Raw genomic sequence first — 25,119 nt, 5'->3', positions numbered from 1 at the left:
AGTTTAAAAAGATTAAAATAAAGTTTCTAAAAACAAGGTTGTCTGTAGCCAGTTAAGCCAACCATCTCTCTCTCCTTCTGGGGGACGGCTGTGAAGTGGCTGCAGACAGCAGCCTCCTTGGATAGTGGATGCAGACTGTTGAGACCTTGGGGACAGCCCTTTCCTGTTGATGGTCCTGTCTTACCTCGTGCCTTCCCCCATCTAGGCTCCAGACAGCTATGCAAAGGTGCCTTTGGAAAGCCCTAGGGGACGGCAGCCAGGGTCCACACTGGCCAAGTAAGCCATCATGTCCATCACACCAAACTTCAAAACAAGGAGCTTGTGATCAAGGTGCTGTGCAGGTCAAGTTCAAGTTCCCTGGCTGCCAGAAAATCCACATCTCAAGAAGTGGGGCTTTATCAAGTTTGATGCTGATGAATTTGAAGTCATGGTGGCTGAAAAGCACCTCATCCAGGATGGCTGTGGAGTCAAATACGTCCCTAATAGAGGCCCCTTGGACAAGTGGCAGGCCTTGCACTTGAGAAGGCTTTGCCAGCACTGCCCTTGCCTGATGTGTGCCTTCTTGGCTGTCAAAAAAATAAAATAGAATAAGTTTGAGTAGTAGATATATGTGTATATATCTATTTTAAATTTCTGCTTAAATTTCATGTCTTACAATGGTTTATACTTTTGATTTTATAAACCATATTCTTTGCAGAACTCCCTCTTCACACACTATTTAAATACTCCATTTGGTTGGAAAAAATCTAATTTATCAACAATTACCAAATAGAGTTTTTAGATTATGACATAACTTGAATTTAAATAATATATAACTTTAGCTATTGCTATTCAAAATTAAAAATAAAAATAGATGTTCTCCATGAATTGAATTTAAATGATATATAACTTAAGCTATTGCTATTCAAAATTAAAAATAAAAATAGATGTTTTCCAGGAATTTGCAATTAAGATTTTACAGATGAATTTGATTATTTGAAGGATTTGTTAATATTTATTAGGGAAATAACTTCAGTTGTTGTTGAATATTTATACAAAATTCAAGAAAGGAATTTTTTTCCCAATAAAGTAAAAGAGGAAAAAGTGGATTTTTTGAATAATTGATTTTAAGGAATAATTGATTATGTAAATTTTCAAAATTTCAAAGTCAGTTTAAAAATGATAGATACTACTTAGTTATGCGTGGATAAATTTGGAGTCAGGTTTCTTATATTCTTGTGCTGAGGACTAGCCAATCAGTGTCAGGCTTTTTATTTATTTATTTTAATGAATCCTGGAGTGGCATAATTGGATGATAAGTCAGATTAGTTATAGCTTCCCAGGAAGCCTTTCCTGATGATGCCAGCCGCAGCCCCAGTCTGAAGGGGGTGCTTCCCCCGCACTGCGTGTCCTGGAGTTTTCTGGACTTCCCTTACGCACAACATCTTCCATGATATATAGTTATGACTGGTTTACTTGGCTCTCTCCCCCTGCCTCTGTCCCCCTTCCCCCTTGATTTTGTCTAGAAATTGCATTGAAACCATTTCCTTTTTCCTTTTTGAAACTTTTAAGGCTTGATCTTTCAGAGAAATTGATAGTTCACTGAATGACTCATAGGTTGAATTCAGTCTGTATAATGAAGTTATAAAAATTAAGAAAATGTCTAGTGAAGAAAGCTTACGTTGGAGAAATTGTTTTTAACTGTGGCATATTAATCAGTAGAATATAAATGTGACAAGAATGTCAGTCTTTAATTTTAAGGACCGCATAATTTCACGTTATTTTTATTTTTAAAATCCTTCTCAGTTTGTGTATTCTAAACTTAAATTTTACAGCCTCTGAATCATGGTGATGAAAAACTACTACTTTTTAGTTGCTTTCTCTGAACACCCAATAGAAATGTCTTTTTCAGATTTATTTGAAGCCAATATGAACTTGCAAACCTCCCTAAACCAATAACAATGTTTCAGCAATCTGCCAAGATGCTTCTGGTAAAACTCTCCGGTGATACAATGTTTTAGTATTTTAGAAAATACCAAATCAGAACATGCTTTTCAAAATTCAAAAATATAGTTTAAAAAATGACAAGTTTTTCAAGAAATGACTTTGCAGCAGAACCATAAGCCATGGTATATTCAATATATTTTCCACCTAAATTTCTTGAACTGAAAATGAATTTGACTTTTTGTTAAATTCCTTTTCTGCCGGTTTGATCAAAGAAATTCTGCCTTACATAGAAACAAAAGTGGTTGAATTCTTATAATTAATTAAATTAAGTAGCTTTTCTAGGAGACAATGAGGTGGTGGCTTGAGAGGAGTTCAGTGGCTTAGTTTGTAAAGAGAATGGTTAGCGGAAATCAAGATTCTATTTTTCAGTTTATTTGCCTTCACACAAAAAGATTTTTCTTGTACTCTTAACATCCCTCCTAATCCGTGAACATACTTCTAGCATCTTTAATCTGGAATTCACCTCCTAACCCAGAAATAACTAAAGAAACTTCTTGAGCACTGGCCATTGAAAGAGTCAACAAGAGCATAGGTTCACCTGTGTCATCTGGATTTCCTTGGCATCCTTCAGTTGGAAATTTAGAAATTTAGTAATCTGGAAGGCCCACTTTCTAGAATACCTTGCTCCATGAAAACATAATGTCAGATGTAACCGTATGTAGTTTTATGATTGTTCAAAGAGCTCAACATTGAACTCTAGCTATATTCTAGAGGCATATATTTAAAGTTACTACATGTCTATATGTTCATTTTTAGAACAGGAGTGCAATTTTAAAATGGTCAAAACAAACAAAGCGAAATGAAAATGCTTGTACAATGTTATACTGAAGGCATTTTGACTTAATTTATTCATTCCCTTTTATTGTTACCCATAAAGTATATGCCTATAAAGTTAGAATTTTAGGTGCTTAAACAGAAAATAAGAGCCAACCACTTACCACCAAGCTACTAGTTTTCCTGCCCCTCTCCTCACCCTGTCCTCCTCCGTAACTCTTGTGGGGGGAGGTGAGCCATTTCTGCTACTACATTCTAAATCTCTGCCTAGCTCTGAGTTAAATTCTTCCGCATCTTTTCACAAACCTTGCTTTATATATTCTCCCTTCTATATTTTCAACCTTCCCTTTCCACTGAAACCTTCCCATCTATATCTAAACACATTAAGTCTCTTCTTAGAAAAAAGCCCTCTTTGACCCCACGCACCACTCACGATCTGCTCAAAAAAGCCACCTGAACTTGTTGCTTTCACTCCTCACCTCTCCGCCCACTGTAGGCTGGCTTACATCCCTCCATGCTACAGAGATTCTCAAGGTCATCAAAGTCTTCCTTGTCTCTAAATCCCAAGAGCAGACATCATTCCTTCCTTCCAAGCAACTTCTGGCCCTGGTGGCCACGCCATCCTCTTGAAAAGCTCACTCCTCTTGGGGCAGAACCTCTCTCGGTTCCTTCTACCATTCTGGTCTCTCCTTCCCAGTCTCCTTTGTGGCATCTTCTGTCAGTTCCTTAAATATGTGTATCCTTGGTATTTTGTTCTCTTCTCTCATGGACATCTTCTATCTAGGCAATCCTGTCCATTCAGTTATTTCTCTGCTGAAAGTTTTCAGTGCTCTCTGTCTTCTTTGCTCTCCTGAGCTCTGTAGAAGCTACTTGGCAGTTCACATGTACTTTAAAGTCAGAGTGGTCAAAAGACTTCTTCTCCCCTTAACACATTCCTTCCTTATATGAATGAAGGACACATAAGCTGTCCAGCAGCTGTGAGTCTTCCTTCACTACACGCCGTCCCAAATCCACAGTCACCAACTTTTATATCCTCTGCCTCCTGAAGAGCTCTTTAGTTCATCCATTTCTCTTCAAAACCATTACCTTTACGCTAAAACAGGTCACAGTTCCTTGTACCTAGTTATTCCATTAGCCTGTTTACCTTCCTCTTTACTCCAATCTTGATCGTTCTCATCCCTTATCTACAGTGCAAGCAGAAAGATATTTCTCAAACTGTGTATCTGGCTTAAAGTCCTACAATGATTCCTTAATGCCCTCAGGGTAAAGTTCAAGCTCCTTGCCTGGACTCGAGACCCCTGTTTATCTCTATTCACCTTTATTTCTCCCCAAACCCTAAACTCTACTTGTTTCAAAATAGTGTCTGTTCCTTTGCACGTTGCCTCTCTCTCTGTTTAGAACACATAATTCCTACACCCTCACACCCTTCTTCCTACCTCACATTCAGATGGCTAAATCCAACTCATCCTCAGGGCTTGGATTAGACATAGCTGCCTCCCATAAAGCTTCCCTGTACCCCAGCCAAATTCTGCACTAGGAGCCCTTCCTAAAGGCCCCCCCCCCCCCTTCACACCTCTGTTTTCCTTCTGCAAAGGCATTTGTGGTATAATATTTAAAGGTTGTTGTCTGGACCACCCACCAACTTCAAGTGCCGCAAGAGGAGGAATTACGACCGTTTTATTTATGATTGTTTCAGTACCTAGCAGAGTGCACTGAAATATTTGTGGAATTAATAAAACAGTGGAAATATTTTTAATAAATTTGCATTTTTAACAAAAATAAAAATAACCCACTTACATTAAAGTCTTAAGGCAAGGATATTGGCAGACTTATCTTCTCTGTGTCAGGAAACTCTTTAAAACCTTCTCCAGGATGATAGAACGAGCCTCCCAGTGCTTCCTTACATATCTTGCCCTTGTTTAGGGAATAATTGCTGTACTAGTGGTTTACTAATATCATTCGCTGGAGGAAAACAATTGTTTTAGACCTATTTAGAAAGTGCTGTAGATCCCTGCTTACCATCCCTAGGGCTCCTCTCAATAGTGGGCATTTGGAAAAACAGAATTAGCAAGAACCCAGAATGACTGAATACATGTCTTGTATAAAGCTATCTCTGCCTTACATAAAGCTACCTCTTTCTGGTAGAGGCTGCATGTATCTGTGGGTGTATGGAAAGGGCAGGCATCTGTGAATGTTTGTAAAGGGCAGACCTGATACATGTTCAATTCTGAGTACCTCTTCAAGAAGACATCTAAATTTAAATTATTCTATCAGAAGCCTGCTCTTGGAAACGGGAGTAGTTAGCAGAAATGCAACAAAAGTGGCAGTTTCTCAGTAGCAGAGAATTTGAAGGGTTGGGGGCAGGAGTGGGTCTTGGCCGAGCAACCCTCCCTTAACCTGCACGAGGAAGCCTTTAGTTTCAAGAAGCAGAGACTACTGAAGTTTGTTGAAAGGATCCGGGGAGAATATCGCGTAACCAGCGTCAGGAAGTACAGCAGGGCGCGGGGAACAGCAACGCTGACCGGTGGCTCCGCCCTGTGTTCTCCTTGCTGGGCGGGCGGGTCGTCTCTCTTGTCTGCTCAGCTGTGAATGTCCGCGGCCTCGCTTTTGCTGCACCCCCTCTTGTCTTCTGCTTGGTTTTGAGTCTTCCCCAGGCTGTGTAACTTCAGCCTGAGCCTTGGGATCATCCAACCAATTCAGTCATTGGATCCTTTAGATTTTCAAGAAAATCTAAAACTGCTTATACCCAACTCAATTAGGTCAGGTGTATATATATCTCTGTTCCAGTTACCTGTGGCTTGGGGGTAGGAGGGCAGTGCTGTGAGGAAAGCAGATTTTCTTAAAAGGAGGTGTGAGCAGGTGAGCAGAGACGGGGATCTGTGGTAAGGTGGCATGTAGCATAGTGGTAGTAGAAAAAGGCTCCAGAGTCAGGTGTCCTGAGTTTCGTCCTTGGTCCCACCATATGCTTCAGTTTCCTCATCCATAATATGAGATCATTAATAGTCTTGATCGTGCAGGGATAATGTGGAAATTCATGAAAGAATAAATAGAAGGGTTTAGAACATGCATTAGCACTTTTCCTTAGCAGTGCACTTGCATTGTAATGATGGGTATTACATAACTTGGAAGGACTACCTCTTGATGCTTAACGTAACCCAATGCATCGTATGGGGTGACCGGTGCTAGCATAGTATACCTTCTTTGGCAGCCGCTTGGGGGAGAGGGAACAGGTGGTACCCTCTGGCATTTGGCTTGATTTATTAGCCAAAGATTGCTAAAGACCTCATGGAAAAGGGGACCTGCCTGGTGCCACAGTGTGCCACCGAGTTCTTTGGCCATGGAAGTGGCTGCTGACTGTGTGAATACTCTGATTACAGAGGTGCTGTGAGCTTTGCTTTTTCCCTCTCAGTTTTTTACTTCCCTTCTTCCCCAACTGTAAAAATAAAAGTTGGACTCAAAATGTTTTCCATTGTTCTGCACCTGGGTTTGAATGAGATAATTAGGTGGGTGGGCCCTTTCCCTGCTGTATTGCTGTGGTTGCTACAGTTAAATGAATTCACAAGTTTTGAAGCACCAGTTGCCTTTACAGACTTTTCAGAATTCTGTGTCAGTTGTTTGTTGCATGACCTTAGGAAAGACACAGGTCTAAGTCTGGTTTCTCTCTCAGAAATTTTGAAATAATTATTTCTTAAAACTAAATAATGAGAATGAGAGAAAAGTCAGAAATTCCATAGTATTATGTTAGTATCTTTTTTCCTTTTACCAAATAATTCAGCATACAATAGAATTTGAAAATCCATTTTGGAACTTTAAAGTTGTAGAAATTAGTTGATGTTGAGTTTAGAGATTGTGAAATCAAAAGGTCTGGTTGGGCTCCGACAATTTATGAAACCCGAATATACAGCCTTAAAATAGAATGTGGACCTAATGGGGCAAAGATCCCAACTCTAAATGATATCATTACTTTCTTCCCAATCAGTCCAAAAGCTTAAAGTACAGATGTCTCACCATGACATTAGCAACTCAAATGAGGACAGAAAAGTTGGGTATGATTTGGGCAAGTTAATTTGTTGAATTTTTGTTGGAACATCTGCCCCACCGTTTGTCACAGCTACTTATAACTGCCTTTCTCCTGTAAGATTTATTTGTCAGGGCCTGTGATACTGATATAGAGGATTAAGTTTGAAATCTCGGCCTTTACTTAGGGTAGAAGGGAAAGATTCATTTCTATCTGTGTAAATGCTGCATTAACCTTTTGAACCAAAGTGAAAATCTAGGATTGACTTTTGACTGCAATTAGCAGAGTTGGAAAGATTTCCGTGGGGAGTTGAGAAGAAGTCTGCTCTGTGGTAGTCTCATATCATTAGGGCTAGGGATTTACTAGCGCTAAAACTCTGCAGTGTCAACTTTGCAACTTTTACTGATGAGCTTTCAGAAGAGGTAGTCCCAAGTTGCTAAAGAAGAATTTAGGAAAAAGGGGCCATGGCCTTCATTAACAGTGATGCAAGATGGCAGCCACTGCGGGTTCGGACAATTTATGAAAACCGAATATACAGCCTTAAAATAGAATGTGGACCTAAATACCCAGAAGTACCCCCACACTTTGTAAGATTTGTAACAAAAATTAATATGAATGGAATTTATAGCTCTAATGGAATGGTGGACCCAAGAGCCATATCAGTGCTAGCAAATGGCAGAACTCATATAGCATCAAAGTTGTCCTGCAAGAACTTTGGCACCTAATGATGTCTAAAGAAAATATGAAACTCTACAGCCACCTGAAGGACAGTGTTACGGCAGTTAATCAAAAAGAAAACCACAGGCCCTCCCCTCACCCCCATTCAATTCATTTTCCACAGTATTAAATTTTCTAGATACATCTTGTAGACCTTAAAGTTCTGGCAAGGAAGCTCCCCTTCAAAGGCATTTTATAAGATGCTGTAAATGATACTGATCTGTTGTTTGCTATAAAAAAAAAAAAAAAAAGAATTTAGCTTGCTGGCAAGAATTAGTAGGGGCCCATCCAAGAGTTAAATGTCTTAAGAGTGTTATACTTAAGGTTTGCGGGAAGTGGAGGGAGATGCAACTATATCATCAGACTTACTTACCATCATTTAAGACTTTCCTCTTTGCAGAGCACATTGTCAATCTCTTGTGGCCCTGGCATAGCTAATCACATGTAAGCTAATGGGTGCATATTTTTCCTTCTCACTAGAGAGGGCCTTGTCATAGCAATTAGTAACATAATTGTTTACTAAAGAAAGATACATATCTATTTCTGGTATCAAGAGAATCATTTGTGACATGGTGGGGATTTTAATTAGAGACTTTATATCATAAGGCCCAGGCCACAGGTGTCTTCCGTGTCATATGCACTCCTTTATTACATGCACGTAAATTCATATTAAATATGGAGCCTTGGCCACAGGGCAGCAGCTGATGGTGGAAATGATGGTGCAGATCTATCTTCTGCTCCTGGGAAAACAACCTAAAGTCTGTGCCCTCCAGAGCAAAGGAATCACCTTCAAAATCCCTGCATGTTATTAGGATGCATCTGTCGTTAAGGCAACAAACCAGAGCCCCAAGCATAGATAGTGGATGCAGACCTGAGTAAAAGGAATAGGTATGAATGGAGTTTCTTTCATCAATGAAAGTACTTTTTAGAAATAAGAATAAGGTTATTATAACCATTGCACATAAGGAGCCTTTCCTTTTTCCTTTTTAAAAAATAAGAATTTATAAAACTTTAAAAATGTATAAATATAAAATTGCATCCCTATTATAAGACAGACGTATCTTTTTTTTCTCATTCCTCTGTTGTTTTTCTACTTTTATATATCAGTGTGTCACTGCAAAAACATAATTTACAAAAGCACAGGGCTGTCTTTTTTATTTATCTGTTAAACTCTATATGCTGTACTTGCTGGGACTTAATAAATAGTTGTTTAAAATGATTCACTAAATTGACCCAATATATTTTTAAGTTCCTTTTTTCCTGTCAGTATTTTATCAGGTTGTGTGTAGTTGAGATTGTTTGCAAATGATGTTGTGTAACCTGTCAGTTCTGAGAAGAGTTTCTGACGTGTGCTTTTCTATTAAAAGTAAATGAATACCTGACAAATGGCATCTTTGTCATATCTCCTCAGAGCAACATAGAAAAACTAACTGCACTTAAAATGGACAAATAGTTTGCGTCTTTAATAGGAAAGAAGCAGTAGAAATCAGATCTTATCTCATTAAAGCTACGCATTTCTGTGAACAGTTCTGCTTCCTGTGATACTATGGAGTGCATTAAATTCAATTTTACATTGAAGAGATGAAGATCACTTCATTTAGTTTTGGTAACTGTTAATATTAAATGTGTTTATTTTCAAAGAAAGTTTCGTTTGTTGGTTGGCTTGCTTATCTCTTTTTATTTTTATGCTAAAATTTTAGAAATTTCACAAATAACACTGTGACAATACCAGGATAAAAATAAAAGCTCACACAGTTTTTCAAAAAGCATTTGTGACATGCCAAGCTTGGCATTCTGTCTGGTAGTGTGGAGGATATTGAAGGTCTGTAAAACTTTATTTTTACCATCAAGGAACTTTTCACCCATTTTCATTTTTCTTTAGAATTTTTCTTTATATTCTTGAAATTAGCTGCTTGCAATATTGAGAAAATGCATTTATATATTGATGTGTGAATAATGTTCAATGAGTTCACTTCATCTATTAGATTTAATGTGAAACCCAGATCACTCACATTCCAGAAATGTCTCCTTTTAGGAGCAACAACTCATTTAGATTTAGTTTAGAAAATGTATTCTATTTCTTGTTTATATTTTTAAATGAAATGATTTCTACAAATAGTTTTGTTTTACAGAGGTCAAGGTTGAAAAATCTTCAAAAGTTTATTTTATAAGATAGAAAGCTCCAAATTCTTCAGAGAAGATGCTAAGCTATAATCTCATGCATTTATATAATTGCTGACGGATATAATGAAGTTGAAGGGACTAGCTTTCAATTTATCTGTAGATAAATGTGCAGTATAAGTGGTACACATGGTATTGCTATCTTTATGCTTAAATACTTTCAATTTATTGACTAATGTGCAAATATTAGTATATTCCTTATTCCTCAGTTATTTCCTAGTCTGCTGAGCTATATGTCTCTGTGGTCATATTTTTTGCACATTTTATACATATTCATTGCAGATAATTTAGAAATACTTAATAGCAATGTAATACCCATTATGTAAAATACATATTAGCATATAAAGAAGTAAAAAACTACCACTTCAAGGTAATTACTGTTAAAAATTTTGTAAATTTTGTTTTAGACTTTTCACTGTAATATGTGTATATGTTTTTTTTTTCCTCACTAAAATAAAATTAAAATCCAAACTTTGTTTTAGAACCTGATTATTTTCCCAGTGTTAGGCTGTTTGGGCTGGGACAAAAGGGGCTTTCTGTCTACCTCATTCCTTCCATTTAAAAAAGAACATATACTAATACTCAGCATGGACTTTGGATTTACTTATTTATTTAGAAATCTCAAGTAATATGTCATGTATTTTAGTAGTAATTCATAGTTAAAGAATAGTTTAATAGCAGTTCTAGCTAGGAAAATGCAAGCATGTTTTTTGGAGAATGTTTCATTCTAAAAGGTTCTGTTGGCTCTGCATTAAATATTTAAAATGAAAACAGAGAAGCTTACAGATATTTGGTAAACTTGTAGAATTCGTAATGACAACATTTGAACCTCCTCAACCAGACAATAGCTAAACTATAAATGCCTAAAGCCAGAGATCATATCTATCAAACACACCATTCTATACATAATCCTAGCACAATCCTTAGCATGTAGGTAAAGCCTTAAAATACGAATTGAATGAATGGTTGGAAAACAGAGAGAGAGTAAGAGGGAAACCTAAAAGATGAGGAAATTCACCCTCTTGCTTGTAGCAAGGACTCCATCAGCCATCTCTTAGAACATATTCCTACTGACATTTCTTACAAAATTGTAGTTAATGAACAAAAATGGCAAATCTTTTTAATCACTCATGGCTCCTTGTCCTCTGCTCTCCAAATAAGCCTTTTGTTGCAGTTGCTGATAAAGGGACATGTATAAGTGAACTACAGGGAATTCACAGCGTTGGTTTACCAAACCCTCCTCTGGTTAACCTTGATTAACCAGAAACGAAAATAGAGCTCTGGGCAGAACCTCGCTTAACCGGAAAAGCAAATTGAGCTTCCTTAATTGTGCCGGGAAGCTGGGCTGTGATCGACAGAACGATGGTTCCAGGTTCAGCTCACCTGCTCCCTTCTCTCCCTTAGGTTGCCCTCTTCAGAATGATTCCCTGCAGAGCAGCCCTGTCTTTTGCACGATGTCTGATCCGGAGAAAAGTCGTCCCTCTGGACAGTCTAGAAGACTCCAAATTATGCCGCTGCTTATCCACCATGGACCTCATTGCCCTAGGGGTTGGAAGCACCCTTGGAGCTGGGGTTTACGTTCTCGCTGGGGAAGTTGCCAAAGCAGATTCTGGTCCCAGTATCGTCGTTTCCTTCCTCATCGCTGCGCTGGCTTCGGTGATGGCGGGACTCTGCTATGCCGAATTTGGGGCCCGAGTTCCCAAGACTGGGTCTGCGTATTTATACACTTACGTCACGGTCGGAGAGCTGTGGGCCTTCATCACTGGCTGGAATCTCATTTTATCTTATGTGATAGGTATGTTTCTAAATACAGCTAAATCGTGTGGAATAGTGAGAGGAGCAAGACTGCACTCATTTTCTGCTGTGTGAGCCGTTTCAGCCCTGACTCATTTTTCTCATCTCTACAATGTCTCCTAATTGTAAAACGCTGTAATTCATTTCATCTCAGAATACACCTTTTAGTGAGTTTGAAACCTTTTAAAAATTTTTAATCATAGTTCTTGAATGCATAGAATGCTGTCGATTCCCCAGTTAGGGATGTTTGATTACTACGGTGTGATGATAAAATTAAGATAAATCTATATATATGGGTTTAAAATTTGCAATTTTGTGTTTATCCAAGAATAGAGCTGCAAAAGATGTTATGTTCATTTTCTGCCACTAACCTTGTATTCTCTGAATATTTTTTGTTTTGAAAAGGTACATCAAGTGTTGCAAGAGCATGGAGTGGCACCTTCGATGAACTTCTGAGCAAACAGATTGGTCAGTTTTTCAAGACGTACTTCAAAATGAATTACACTGGCTTTGCAGAGTATCCAGACTTTTTTGCTGTGTGCCTCATATTACTTCTGGCAGGTGAGAAAACTGATTATGCTTCTCCCCAGGATGAGCTGGAATAATTGTCCCGGGAAAATAGGTTACTACTGACTTTGGAGCCGGAATTACCAAGACTGGGTTCTCTTATGTTACTGTTGGAGAGTTGTGGACTTCATCACCGCCTGGAATCTCATTTATCTTAGGTAATAGGGATGTTTCAAAAGAAATCAAAATTGTGTGGAGTGGTAGAAATAGCACTTCTGAGTAAATGACGTCTGGAAGGCACTAAATAATAGGATGAGGCCCATCAATTAAATAATACTAATTGGAAGTTTGCAGGAATGGCAATGAAATTTCAATAAGGAAGAATGCATGATGTTTTGACATTAGTTCATCTTGAGATACAACTAAGGATTTTTGAAAGTATACCATTTCTAGAAGAAAGCCTGTTTCACTATCCATGCCTTCATGGTGGCATGGATATAATTGTAGGCATCTGGTTGAAAAGGAAGAATATTCAGACCACCTATAGTTCTTAATGTAGACATGATATAGGCAAACATTCTTGACACTGGAATTTTTCAGTTTTCATCAATATCGTAGCACTGTGGTTTAGAGAAGGAAAAGAAGTCGCATCAGAGAAATCAGGTTTTCAATCCTATAAGCCACTTACTAGATTTGTGACATTGAGCAGTTTACTCATCTTTCCGTGACTCAGTTTGCTTATCCACAAAATAAGGATAGCAATGTCTACTTCATAGCGTTTCATAGGCTTCTTTCTTAGTACATAGTAAGCACTCAGATGAGAGGTAACATTCTTTTGTAGGCTTAGCTAATTGCTGTTGTCCCCTTATATTTATTGTTTTAGTTATTTGGACACTTCCTGTTTTTATTTCATTCCTATGTGCACTTTTGCTTCAACTCATCAGTGGCTTTTCCTATTGCACTTAGAATGAAATCCATGTTTGTTCCCAGTTCATACTTGAGGTACCCTGGGTAATCTGTTCTTTCTTTCTATTATTAAATGTTTACTTGTAAAATTATATAATTTTAAAAATAGCTTTACCCTTGTAAAGGTCAGTCATTAATTAAATGCTTTATATAGTGATAGAGATAGGGACATGAACAAAATGTATAGGTCTAAAATGTTCTGCATTTTGCTTCTAATATCAAGAAACATTGAATCAATGTTTTTAAAAGATGACAGAAAATTTTTTCTTTTTGTTTCTTAACTGCCTTGCTAATATTAAGTTTTACATCTTATTTTATTAAGGCATGGTTTCAATGAACTTGTAAAAATTTAATATTAGCCATTTATCATATTTTATTGAGGGATAGTTTCAATGAAATTAAAATATTCAGCTTTAATCTCTTAACTGATGAGAGGCCTGTAGCTGTGACACAGTTAAATTCCATGGCAGGACTCATTTTTGGCAGCATTTGTTCTGCACGCTTTCAAATGTCATGTGTCCTTTAAATGTAGACTAAGCTTACATGATAACTCTGTTCTTTGAATCTTTGAAGATCAAACTCTCCTATTATAAATCTTTATTCATACTGTAACACCAAATGTCTCTATTGTTTTAATAAAGATGCAAGGGAAGCATATGCAGAATTTAGATGACATTTTCATTGGTCTAATCTACTGGTGCATGATGAGGATCTCAGTAGAGGGGGTATGTGAAGTGTTGGAAAACTTTTTCAAAACATGGAAGTGGCTTTGTGTTCTCCAAGGTCCTAACCCAGCAGCAGTCCTAACCCAACAGACAATTCGATAATCAATAATTTTGCTGACCATACAGTTTTCAGTTTTCCTTATATCTTTACAATAGTAATATTAGTATGTGATTCTGGGAATTATTCTGGTAGAGGAATGAAATTCAACTTCTTTCATCTCTACTTGGAAAACTTTGCTTATTTGATGATGGTATAGATATGGGGAGGAAGCAACTAAATATGTGGCATAATCCTTTCATAGCAATTATTTCCCCAATTGTGAAAAAAATAAACTTTCTTAGGTCCATAATTCACATCTTACACAACATGGATTAAAGATATAAATATTATAAATATAACCATGAAAACACTGGAAAGAAACAGGGGAATGATTTTAGGTTAATGTTAGGGAAAATCTTTCTAAAGATAGAAACTGAAAAGGAAAAATTTATAGATCAGATTAATACCATTTTAAAACCTTCATATATATATATATAAAATCAAACAACAAAGCTAATGATAATCTGGGGAAAAATATGTGTTATACTGATAGGCAGAGCCCCTATAACATTAGTATGTAAATAAATCTTATAAATCAATATGAGCAATAGTCCCCTAATAGAAAAAAAATTGGCAATTTAAATTTGGTCAGACTTTCTGGAGAATATTTTGACAATATAAATCAAAAGCCTTTTATAAAAATACCATTTGTTACAGTATTACTTCATAGAAAATTATTGTGAAGAAATAATTAGGAAGTATACAATATATGTATAAAGTGATGGCTGTGCTTTATTATAATAAATAATGCTGTATTTTATAAAAGAATGATTTACAGTTGTAAAAAATTAAGTGTGACCTGATTGTTTATAAATGATTAGTATACTAACTCCTATAGTAAAAGATTACGTGGGTGTTAAAAACAAGATTATGTATTTGTTGACATGGAAATGTGTGCATTTGTGAGTTTGTACATGCAAAATTTTGGAGAGGAGATCACAATTTATTTTCTTCATACTTCATACATTTCATTAAAATTAAGTGTTACTTTATCTCATATACCTTTGATGATAATAGCCAAAGTTATTAGATTTATATGTTTATTAGAGAATGTGGTATATCCTGACTGTGAGTGTGATCTGCCTTCTGTATTTAGATGTCACTGTCTCACAATGAAAGTGATTAAGTAAGAACTTGCCATAGAGTTGGATAAATGAGATTTAAATATATGAATCCTGGTGAAATAATATCCTAAAGTATATAATGGCCTCAAAAGGCCACTGCCTTTCCTGAACTTAGGTAAAAATTACAATGCTCTTTATTTTTCCCTAGGTCTTTTGTCTTTTGGAGTAAAAGAGTCTGCTTGGGTGAATAAAGTCTTTACAGCTATTAATATCCTGGTCCTTCTTTTTGTTATGGTTGCCGGGTTCGTGAAAGGAAATGTGGCAAACTGGAAGATTAGTGAAGAGTTTCTCAAAAATATATCGGCACATGCCAGGTAAAATATTTGCTTTTTCACCTCCTACTTTGAGGTTTTTTAATTTTTAATTTGCCCGCTTTTTTGCTTTATGTTACATTTTAAGGGAGTATATGTGAAAGTTTTCTTCTAGAACAGTGGTTCTCAAATTCTCTCCTTCTGAGACCTTTTGAGGGGCTATTCTATTACACCATTCTTTTATCCGGGCTCCTGCCCAAAAACAAGCATATAGGTTATGCTCACTATTGAGCGGCTATTTGAAGCCACGTGTCTTCAGGTTCCCCAACCTCAAGTTCTGCTCCAGGTTTAGGGGAAGAGCAAGGGGAGATCCTAACCATTGGAAGAACTTTATCTGTTTTGCCCAACAGTTTGCCACCTCTAAATAACTCCTGAGTATTTTTGGTTCATGCATCCTTTCATTCTTCTTTTGAAACCACTACCCAGTTTCATGGTGATTATTTCAGCCTTTTAGTGATTTTTAGGCCTTGGTTTTTGGAGAATGTTCTTAGTTGCATAAGCAGAATTGTCAGTGCATATCACGTTAAACCTGATAGTCTCAAAAATTAAATAAATAATTATACTTTATAAAGATTTCACCCCAAGATTTATTTAAGTGTCATACTCCTATGTATATGTAAAATAAGATTGTAGAAATATCCTGTGCATGAAGTGATGCATATCTATGTTTTTCTTTACAGATGTTTGTAATTATTCTGATGAGGCAAAAATTATTAACCTCTGATTTTATGCAACTTTTTGATACAATAAAATATTCATGTTCAATGTCAGTATATCAAGCATAGGGAATTTTGCTGTAGCTTTTCAAATGTCTTCTTAGTGACTGCCTTTTTGATTCATGAGTTAAGGAATGAATTCTCAGCAAAAGGCATCCACAGGAAGAGGACATTTCTTGTCTTTATCCCCCAGCGTTGGTCTGTACGTGGGGTCTGCTCTCATGGTCCTGATTGGGTGTGGTTCCAGAGGGTGCCATTGTTGGGGACGCCACACATTCTGTAGGTCAGGGTGAGGGTCAGGGTTTAGTTTTAATTTTATATGCATCAGCTTAAAAGAGATGATGAACATAATAGCTCCCAAGAATGTAGTTTGAAACAGATTACTAGGAGAAGCAGTTTTCTGTGAAGATGACTTTCCGATGCATTTGTGTTCTTCCTTAGAGAGCCGCCTTCTGAAAACGGAACAAGTATCTATGGAGCCGGTGGCTTTATGCCTTACGGCTTTGCAGGAACTTTGGCTGGTGCTGCAACCTGCTTCTATGCATTTGTGGGATTTGACTGTATTGCAACGACTGGTAAGAGCAGAATCTTGGCTCTATGTAGAAGGAAAAGGTGTTCCTTCTACCGTATGAGTACCCAGGGGTGACAGAAGAGAGTTGAGGAAAGAGAGTGGGATTTGGGGTAAAACGGGTTGGTTCCAGAACCAGCTGTGACACTTGGTCAATATGATAAAAAGAAACAGTGAAACTCTTTCCTACTGGTAAAATTGGAACAGCAACAGTACCTCGCAGATGTTATAAAGACTGCCTAAGATAACATACGAAAAATACTTCATAAGTGTCAAATATTTTAGAAATGTTAATGTTAATTACTGTCTTTAACCTTCTATCTGCAAGTGCTATCACAATGAGTAACAAATGATGATCAAACTCTTAAATTTTCTCTTTTAATTAAACAAAATGTATCTTGGTAATTCTTTCCTTTTTATCTTACGAAACAAAGTAATTATGTCAAAATCGCTCTGTAAGTGCTTCCTTGGGTTTACGTCATTGCATGGCCATATAATTGCCCATGGATTGGGTACTTCAAATGGCAAATCTTATTAGAAGGACCTGAGGAATAATATTTTATTTTGAAACTAGAGTTTAATATAAATAGATGTACTGGGTAGATGTTTATCTGAAGCCTTCATATTTAAGAGTCTACAGACTGCCATGCATCCATTTCGTCTCTGGATAAATTGATTTTCAAATGGATTAAGACTGCTATTCTATCCCCAAACGTTTAATGTTGCTGGTATGCCATGTTTTTTTTCCCTTTCTTTCTGGAAACAGGAAACCATCTTGCATGACTTCTTGCTTTCTCTTTTCATCAGAGAATTTTATGTAATAAAAAGAGAGAACGATGACTGTGATTAACAGCACAAATATAAAAAATTTCCCCCATGAGCTAGAACAAATGTACAGAACTATTACAAGGACTTAATAATAGAGTGTATATGGGAGAAAACTCACCTACTGCAAACTGTGGACTACAGTTAATGGTAACATCTTAATATTCTTCCATCTACAGTAACAAATGCACTACATCAATGTTAGGGGTCAGTGATGGGGGATAAGGGGCACAGGATGTTTTGTATTTTCTCTTTTTTTTCTTTTGCTTCCTGGGGTAATGAAAATATTTAAAAAATTGATTATGGTGATGAATGCACAACTATATGATAATACTGTAAGCCATATGATTGTATACTTTGGATGGCTTGTATGGTGTATGAATATATCTCAATAAAATTGCATTCAAAAAAAGAGGAAAGAAGACAGGAAATTTTATGTAGAGTAGATGGATCAAGCTAAGAAAACAGAAGGGAAAAAAAGCCAAGTTGAATTACCATACAGGAGAGGAAGAATTTGATACAAAATAAAACTTTGCCTAGTAAGGTTTTATTTTTATTTTTCCTTTATTAGAGAACTTGCAGGTATGCAGAACAATTATGCATAAAATAGAGGATTCCTATATACCACCCTATTATTACCATCTTGCATTAGGGTGGAGCATTTGTTACAGTTGAAAGCACATTTTTATAATTGTACTATTAACTATAGTCCACTATAGTGAAACTAGGTTTCACTATGTAGTGCAGTTCCATGGATTTTTTTTTTTATTCTGTTGCCATATATACAACCTAGCATTTCTCCTTTAACTACATTCAGATATATATTTCTGTGCTGTTAATTACATTCACAATGTTGTACTACCATCACCACCATCCATTGCCAAAATATTTCCATCATTCCAAATAGGATCCCTATACATTTTCAGCCTTAACTTCCTGTTCACTATCCCTGCCCCATTTCCTGGTAACCTACATACTCGATTCTGACTCTCTGTGTTTGCTTATTATAATTATTGCATATCACTGAAACCATACAATATCTGTCCTTTTGTGTCTGGCTTATTTCACTCAACATGGCATCCTCAAGGTTCATCCATTTTGTCACATGTATCAGAACTTCATTCTTTCTATGTCTGAATGATACTCCATTGCATGTATGTACTACATTTTGTTTACCCATTCATTGGTTGATGGACACTTGGGTTGTTTTCATCTTTTGGCACTTGTGAATAATGCTGCTATGAGCATCGGTGTGCAAATATCTGTTCAATCTCCTGCTTTCATTTCCTTTGGGTATATATCTAGTAGTGGGATTGCTGGATCATATGGTAATTCTATACTTAATTTTCTAAAATAACAACAAAATTGTCTTCTACAATAGCAGTATCATTTTACATTCCCACAAGCAATGAATGAGTGTTCCTATTTCTCAACATCCTCTCTAACACTTGTAATTTTCTGCTTTTTTAATAGCAGCCATTCTAATGGGTGTGAAACAGTATCTCACTGTGGTTTTGATTTTCATTTCTCTGATGGCTAATGATGTTGGGCATCTTTTCATGTGCTTTCTGGTCAGATTTGTATGTCTTTCATTTGTATGTCTTCTTTGGAGAGATGTCTATGCAGGTTTTTGCCCATTTTTAAATTGAGTCATTTTGTCTTAATGTTGTTAAGTTGAAGGATTTCTTTATATATTCTGGATATTAAGCCTTTTTTGGAAATGTGGTTTCCAGATATTTTCTCCTGTTGTGTAGGATGTCATTTTACTTTCATGAGAAAGTCCTTTGAGGCACAGAAGTTTAAATTTTGATGAGTTCTCATTTATATCTTTTTTCTTTTGATGCTTGTGCTTTGAGTCTAAAGTCTAAGAGACCATCGCCTAACAAAAGGTCCTGAAGATGCTTCTCCATGTTTTCTTCTAGGACTGTGATAGTTCTGACTCCTATATTTAGGTCTTTGAACCATTTAGAGTCAATTTTTGTATAAGGTGTGAGGTAGGGGACCTCTTTTTTTTTTTTTTGCAAATGGAGATCCAGTTTTCCCAGCACCATTTTTGAAGAGACTGTTCTTTCCCAGTTGAGTGGTCTTTGATCCCTTGTCAAAAATCAGTTGATCATAAATGTGAGGGTTGATTTCTGAGCTCTCAGTTTGATTCAATTGGTCTATACGTCTGTCCTTATGCCAGTACCATGCTGTTTTAATTACTGTGGCTTTGTAATAAGTTTTAAGATCAAAAAGTGTGAGTCCTCCAAATTCATTTTATTTTTCAAGATGTGTCAACCATTAGGGCCCTCTTACCCTTCCATATAAATTTGATGATTTGGTTTTCCATTTCTGAAAAGAAGGTTGTTGGAATTTTGATTGGAATTGCATTGAATCTATAAATTGCTTTGGTTAAAATTAACATCTTAACAATATTTAGTCTTCCATTTCATGAATACCCTATGTCCTTCATTTATTTAGATTTTCTTTGATTTCTTTTAACAATGCTTTATAGTTTTCTGTGTACAAGGTTTGTTTTTGTTTGTTTGTTTGTTTGTTTGTTTTAATCCTGGGTTAGATTTAGTCCTATATTTTTTATTCCTTTACCTGCTACTGTAAATGTAATTTTTTTCTTGGTTTCTTCTTCTGATTGTTCAATGGCTGTGTATAGAAACACTACTAGTTTTGAGGTGTTGATCTTGTACCCTGTCATTTTGCTGAATTTATTTATTAGCTCTAGGAGCTTTGTTGTAGATTTTTCAGGATTTTCTGTATATAGGATCATGTAATCTGCAAATAGGGGAAGTTTAACTTCTTCCTTTCCAATTTGCATGCCTTTTATTTCTTTTTCTTGTCTAATTGCTCTGGCAAGAACTTTCAGTACAATGTTGAATAACAGTGGTGACAGTGGGCATCCTTGTTTTGTTTCTAATCTTAGATGGAAAGCTTTCAATCTTTTACCATTAAGTATGATGTTAGCTATGGGCTTTTCATAGGTGCCCTTTATTATGTTGAGGAAGTTTCCTTCTATTTCCTAGTGTACTATGTGTTTTTATCAAGAAGCAGTGCTGGATTTTGTCAAATGCTTTTTCTGCATCAATTTAGATGATCATGTTGTTTTTTTCCTTCATTCTGTTAATGTGGTATAGTACATTAATTGATTTTCTTATGCTGAATCACCCTTGCATACCTGGGATAAATCCCACTTGATCATGTGTGTAATTCTTTTAATTTGCTGTTGGCTATGGTTTGATAGTATTTTGTTGAGGATTTTGCATCTATATTCATAAGAGATATTGTTATATAATTTTCTTTTCTTGTGGTATCTTTATCTGAATTTTGTATGAGGGTGATGTTGGGCTCATAAAATTAATTTAGGAGTGTTCTCTCTGTATCAATTTTTTTGGAAGAGTTTAAGCAGAATTGAAGTTAAGTCTTCTTGAAATGTTTGATAAAATTCCCCTGTGAAGCCATCTGGTCCTGAGTTTTTCTTTGTTGGGATGTTTTTCATTACTGATTCAATCTCTTTAGTAGTAATTGGTTTGTTGAAATCTTCTGTTTCTTCTTGAGTCATTGTAGGTAGTTTGTGTGTTTCTAAGAATTTGTCCATTTTATATAATCTATTTTATAGGCATACAGTTGTGCATAGTATCCTCTTATAGTCCCTTTTATTTCAGCAGGGTTGGTAGTAATGTCCCTCTTTTCAATTTTGATTTTCATTATTTGTGTCCTCTCTCTCTTTTTTTCTTTGTCAGTCTTGCTAAAGGTTTGTCGATTTTATTGATCTTGTCAAAGAACCAACTTTTGGTTTTGTTTACTCTCTTTATGGTGTTTTTATCTCTGTTTCATTTATCTCCACTCTAATCTTTTTTCTTCTGCTCTCTTTGGGTTTAGTTTGCCCTTCTTTTTCTAGTTCTTCCAGTTTTGAGGTTAGGTCTCTGATTTGAAGTCTTTCTTCTCTTTTTATGTAAGCATTTAGATCTAGAGACTTACCGCTCAGCACTTTATTTGCTGCATCCTATAATTTTTGGTATGTTGTATTTCATTTTCATTTGCCTCAAAGTATTTCCTATTTTCCCTTGTGATTCCTCTTTAACCCATCAGTTGTTTAAGACTATATTGTTTAATTTCCATATATTTGTGAATTTTCCATTTCTCCTTCTGTTATTGATTTCTAGCTTCATTCCATTGTGGTTGGGTAATATATATTGAATGATTTAAATATTTTTGAATTTATTGAGACTTGTTTTGTTATCTAACTTATTATCTAACAGAATGTATAATCTGTTTTTGTTCAGTGAAGTATTCTATATTTCTCTGATAAGTCTAGTTGGTTAAGAGTATCATTCATGTCTTGTATTTCCTTACTGATCTTCTTACCAGATGTTCTATCCATTATTAAGAGTGGTATATTAAAATCTCCTACCATCAATGTAGAACTGTCTATTTCTCCCTTCAAATCTGTCAGCATTTTCTTGTATGTTGGGACTTTCCTGTTAGGTGCATATATATTTATAATCATTACATCTTCTCCTTGAATTGACCCCTTTGTCTGTTTATAATGACTATCTTTGTCCCACCTGGGTTTTCTTGTTTTTTTTATTTTGTTTTCTTCTCTTTCTTCTTCCTCCTAACTGTCTTTGACTTAAAGTCTGTTGTATCTGATCTTAGCATACCTACCTCTTCCGGTTACCACTTGCATGGTTTATTTTTTCCCATTCTTTCACTTTCAACCTCCTTGTGTCTTTGAATTTTAAGGTGAGCCTTTAATGTTTTATTAAACATGCAAATCCTTTGCTTTATCTCCTTAGGTGAAGAAGTACGGAATCCCCAGAAAGCTATACCTATTGGAATTGTGACATCTTTGCTCGTTTGCTTCATGGCCTACTTTGGGGTCTCTGCGGCTCTGACACTTATGATGCCATACTACCTCCTGGATGAAAAGAGCCCCCTCCCTGTCGCGTTTGAATATGTCGGATGGGGTCCTGCCAAATACGTTGTTGCCGCAGGCTCCCTCTGTGCTTTGTCAACAAGGTACACAGCATTACCTTTGGGGTTCCTGCAAAGGGTGGTCAGTGTCTAAAGAATTGCTTTTGTGTGTTTTTCAAATATCCTTATGTGGGGAAGAAACACAGGAACTAGGCATTGTCTCACTAGTTTGTTTAGAATTGCCATATCAAAATTGGAAGTGATAAAAACCATTTTCCTCATCAGATGAGTTATTTTTCAATAAGATAATGGTCAAAGCCTCAGTAGAAATATGTACAGCATTTGCACACACATGCACATAACATAAACATATTTGTCACACACATTCATTTTTATGTATAATAAAATTTTAGGATGCGGTCGTTTGAATAATTTTAAATGACCATTTTCTTGGAGGTAATATAATTTATCGAGATGGTTAAAAGAGTGTATATTTCTCTGCTGGCTTGGTGTTATTTGCACACTACACACTGTCTGAGGCCTTATGTGCACACTTGATGTTTTCTGGATCTTTCAAAGTAATATTGAGCCTGAATGGATGCTATATGCCATGATATTGTTAAAAATAATTTCCTTTTTGTTGTGAATCACAGACTCCTCATAGCACTGATCAGAGTGAACTTGGTCTTGAAATAGAAATTACCATTCTCAAAGTAATTATGGGAATTCATGTAATAACTCTGTGAAAAGGAATCTCAAGTGTTTAGATTTTCAGGAGCTGCTTGTTTTACTACTTTAGAATTCATTTCCTGAGCTACTCATATTTCAAATGAATGTATGATCATCATTAAAATACTTCATTCTACTTAAAGTGAAAATATTTTTCAAGTCAGAAATTGGAAAAAGAAATTCTTTTATGTAATTATCAACCTCTTTTTTTCCTCAAAATCCCTTTTATTTTCTATTCACAATAATATTAAGTAACAATTAGAAATTGTGCACTTTTGTGTTTCAACTATCTGCTAGTGTGAGGTTTATTTTGAATAATTTCAAAAATCTGAACTATGAAGGTAACATTCCATCTCGATCTTAGAAGGGGTGGACAAAGATTCATCTATGACCACTTTCAACCTAGCTTTATTAAAAAATAGAAAAGAAGGTGGATTTTTTTTACACAATTTTCTTCACACACCAGAAGATGGATTTTTAAAAATAATTATTTTACTTCTTTTCTCTTAAATGGTTATTTTTTGCAACTAAGTCATGTATGGAATAGTGCAACCACTAAACCACATAAATAATTCAAAACATCTTAAGCAAATTTTTTTTCTTGTACTTCTCCATTATTAACTTTTAATCATGGCTACTAACATGAACTATATTTACAGTAAGTTGATTTTTTTTGCCTTTGTCTACTTTGCTTATCTTATGAGACTGCAAATTATTACTAATTTGATCAAAGAGCAGCTATATGAGAAAAAGTAATGGTAAAATTAATATACAATGAATAATAATTGAATAATGTGGAGGCTATATTTTGAAATAAAATTACTTAATCTTTTCTTTAGTTAGTTTAGGAATTATGTTTTCTGAGTGATTTCTACTAAAAATGTCTTAATGATATGCTTGGTTTGGGTGTTTTTGCAAATCTTAATTACTTAGTTTTAATTCAGTAATAATTTTGGGCAAATATAGATTACCTGCAACATTGTTTTTAGTCTGATGATTTTGTTGGACAAATATCTGCAAGAGACTAATAAGTAGCACAATGGTACATGTTGGCAAATATTTTTAAATGCCCAACCATAGTGCATTTTTAAAAATAATATGACTTCATAATCACAGCTATCTTGCTAAGTTTTATACAATTGTTTTACTTCAGTTCTGGGATGTAATCTTGCATGAATGTGTTTGCCATACTGCATGTGTTTGCTTTTTATTCAGTCTTCTTGGATCCATTTTCCCTATGCCTCGTGTAATCTATGCTATGGCGGAGGATGGGTTGCTTTTCAAATGTCTAGCTCAAATCAATTCCAAAACGAAGACACCATTAATTGCTACTTTATCGTCGGGTGCAGTGGCAGGTGAGAGAGGGTCGACTTTTATAAGAAAAGGGGGATCTTTTCCGTCAAAGACGACGCAAAATAGGAAGTTCAGTGGTTTTCTACTTTGATTCATATAAATGTCAGTAACTTTTTATGAATGTTTTCTATTTTGATTTTTTTTTTTGACATAGGTTCTGCACTTTCATGTGTCCAGTCTTTACTTGTGTATACCTTTCTAGAACAATACAACAACTCACATGTGGATTATGAATTTTTCTGTTCTAGTCTTCTGGGCTCTATGTTCCCTTTACCCCGAATTCTGTTTGCCATGGCACGGGATGGTTTACTGTTTAGATTTCTTGCCAGAGTGAGTAAGAGGCAGTCACCAGTTGCTGCCACCTTGACAGCAGGGGTCATTTCTGGTAAGCTTTACAAACACAGGCTTCTTCAGCGTTGGATGCGAACATTTTACGCTCGTGCATGAACTTATAACGAGAGAGTCTGCTTGCTGTGCATGTAAGTTAAGAACAAAATCACTGGTAAATTAAGGTTTGAGCATTGAGATTACAACGGAAAATTGTGGTGGTGGTGGTAAACTGAAATTCATTCTTAACCGACCCGTTGGGTTTTTTGTTCATTAGTTTTAACCCTTCAGGCTTCTAACAAATGTGCAGAGGGTTGTAATTGTTCTCCACTATACTATCAGGTATTAAATACTCTTGATTAATGAACTAGCCCATAAAATTATATTCTTACACATAACAGCTTAATTGAAGAATACTTAATTTTTGACATTAATTAAAAATGATTCCAATATTTTCTTTTTGTCTAGCATATAAGTGAATATTGCC

The 25,119-nt window shown here is 35.8% G+C and overlaps 1 protein-coding gene and 1 pseudogene across 2 annotated transcripts in view; both read left to right on the top strand.

Moving 5' to 3' along the window:
* Positions 1-25,119, top strand: part of SLC7A2 (solute carrier family 7 member 2) — an 81,522-nt gene that overhangs the window by 44,080 nt on the left and 12,323 nt on the right. The window contains exons 2-7 of one of the 2 annotated variants that reach the window (XM_037831227.1): positions 11,081-11,471; positions 11,876-12,031; positions 15,041-15,206; positions 16,361-16,494; positions 22,106-22,328; positions 24,554-24,690. In XM_037831227.1, coding sequence (XP_037687155.1) covers positions 11,096-11,471; positions 11,876-12,031; positions 15,041-15,206; positions 16,361-16,494; positions 22,106-22,328; positions 24,554-24,690 — 1,192 coding nt within the window. In that variant the 5' untranslated portion in view covers positions 11,081-11,095. Of the gene's footprint in view, positions 1-11,080; positions 11,472-11,875; positions 12,032-15,040; positions 15,207-16,360; positions 16,495-22,105; positions 22,329-24,167; positions 24,308-24,553; positions 24,691-25,119 lie in introns of both variants that reach the window. The other variant, XM_037831226.1, reaches the window with a different exon arrangement.
* LOC119530707 lies at positions 43-158 on the top strand (annotated as a pseudogene).

The sequence above is a fragment of the Choloepus didactylus genome, chromosome 3 (genome assembly GCF_015220235.1).
Source record: "Choloepus didactylus isolate mChoDid1 chromosome 3, mChoDid1.pri, whole genome shotgun sequence".
Classification (NCBI taxonomy): domain Eukaryota; kingdom Metazoa; phylum Chordata; class Mammalia; order Pilosa; family Megalonychidae; genus Choloepus; species Choloepus didactylus.
The sequence above is the reverse complement of the archived record's forward strand: the minus strand, read 5'-3'. Positions and strand labels throughout refer to the sequence as shown.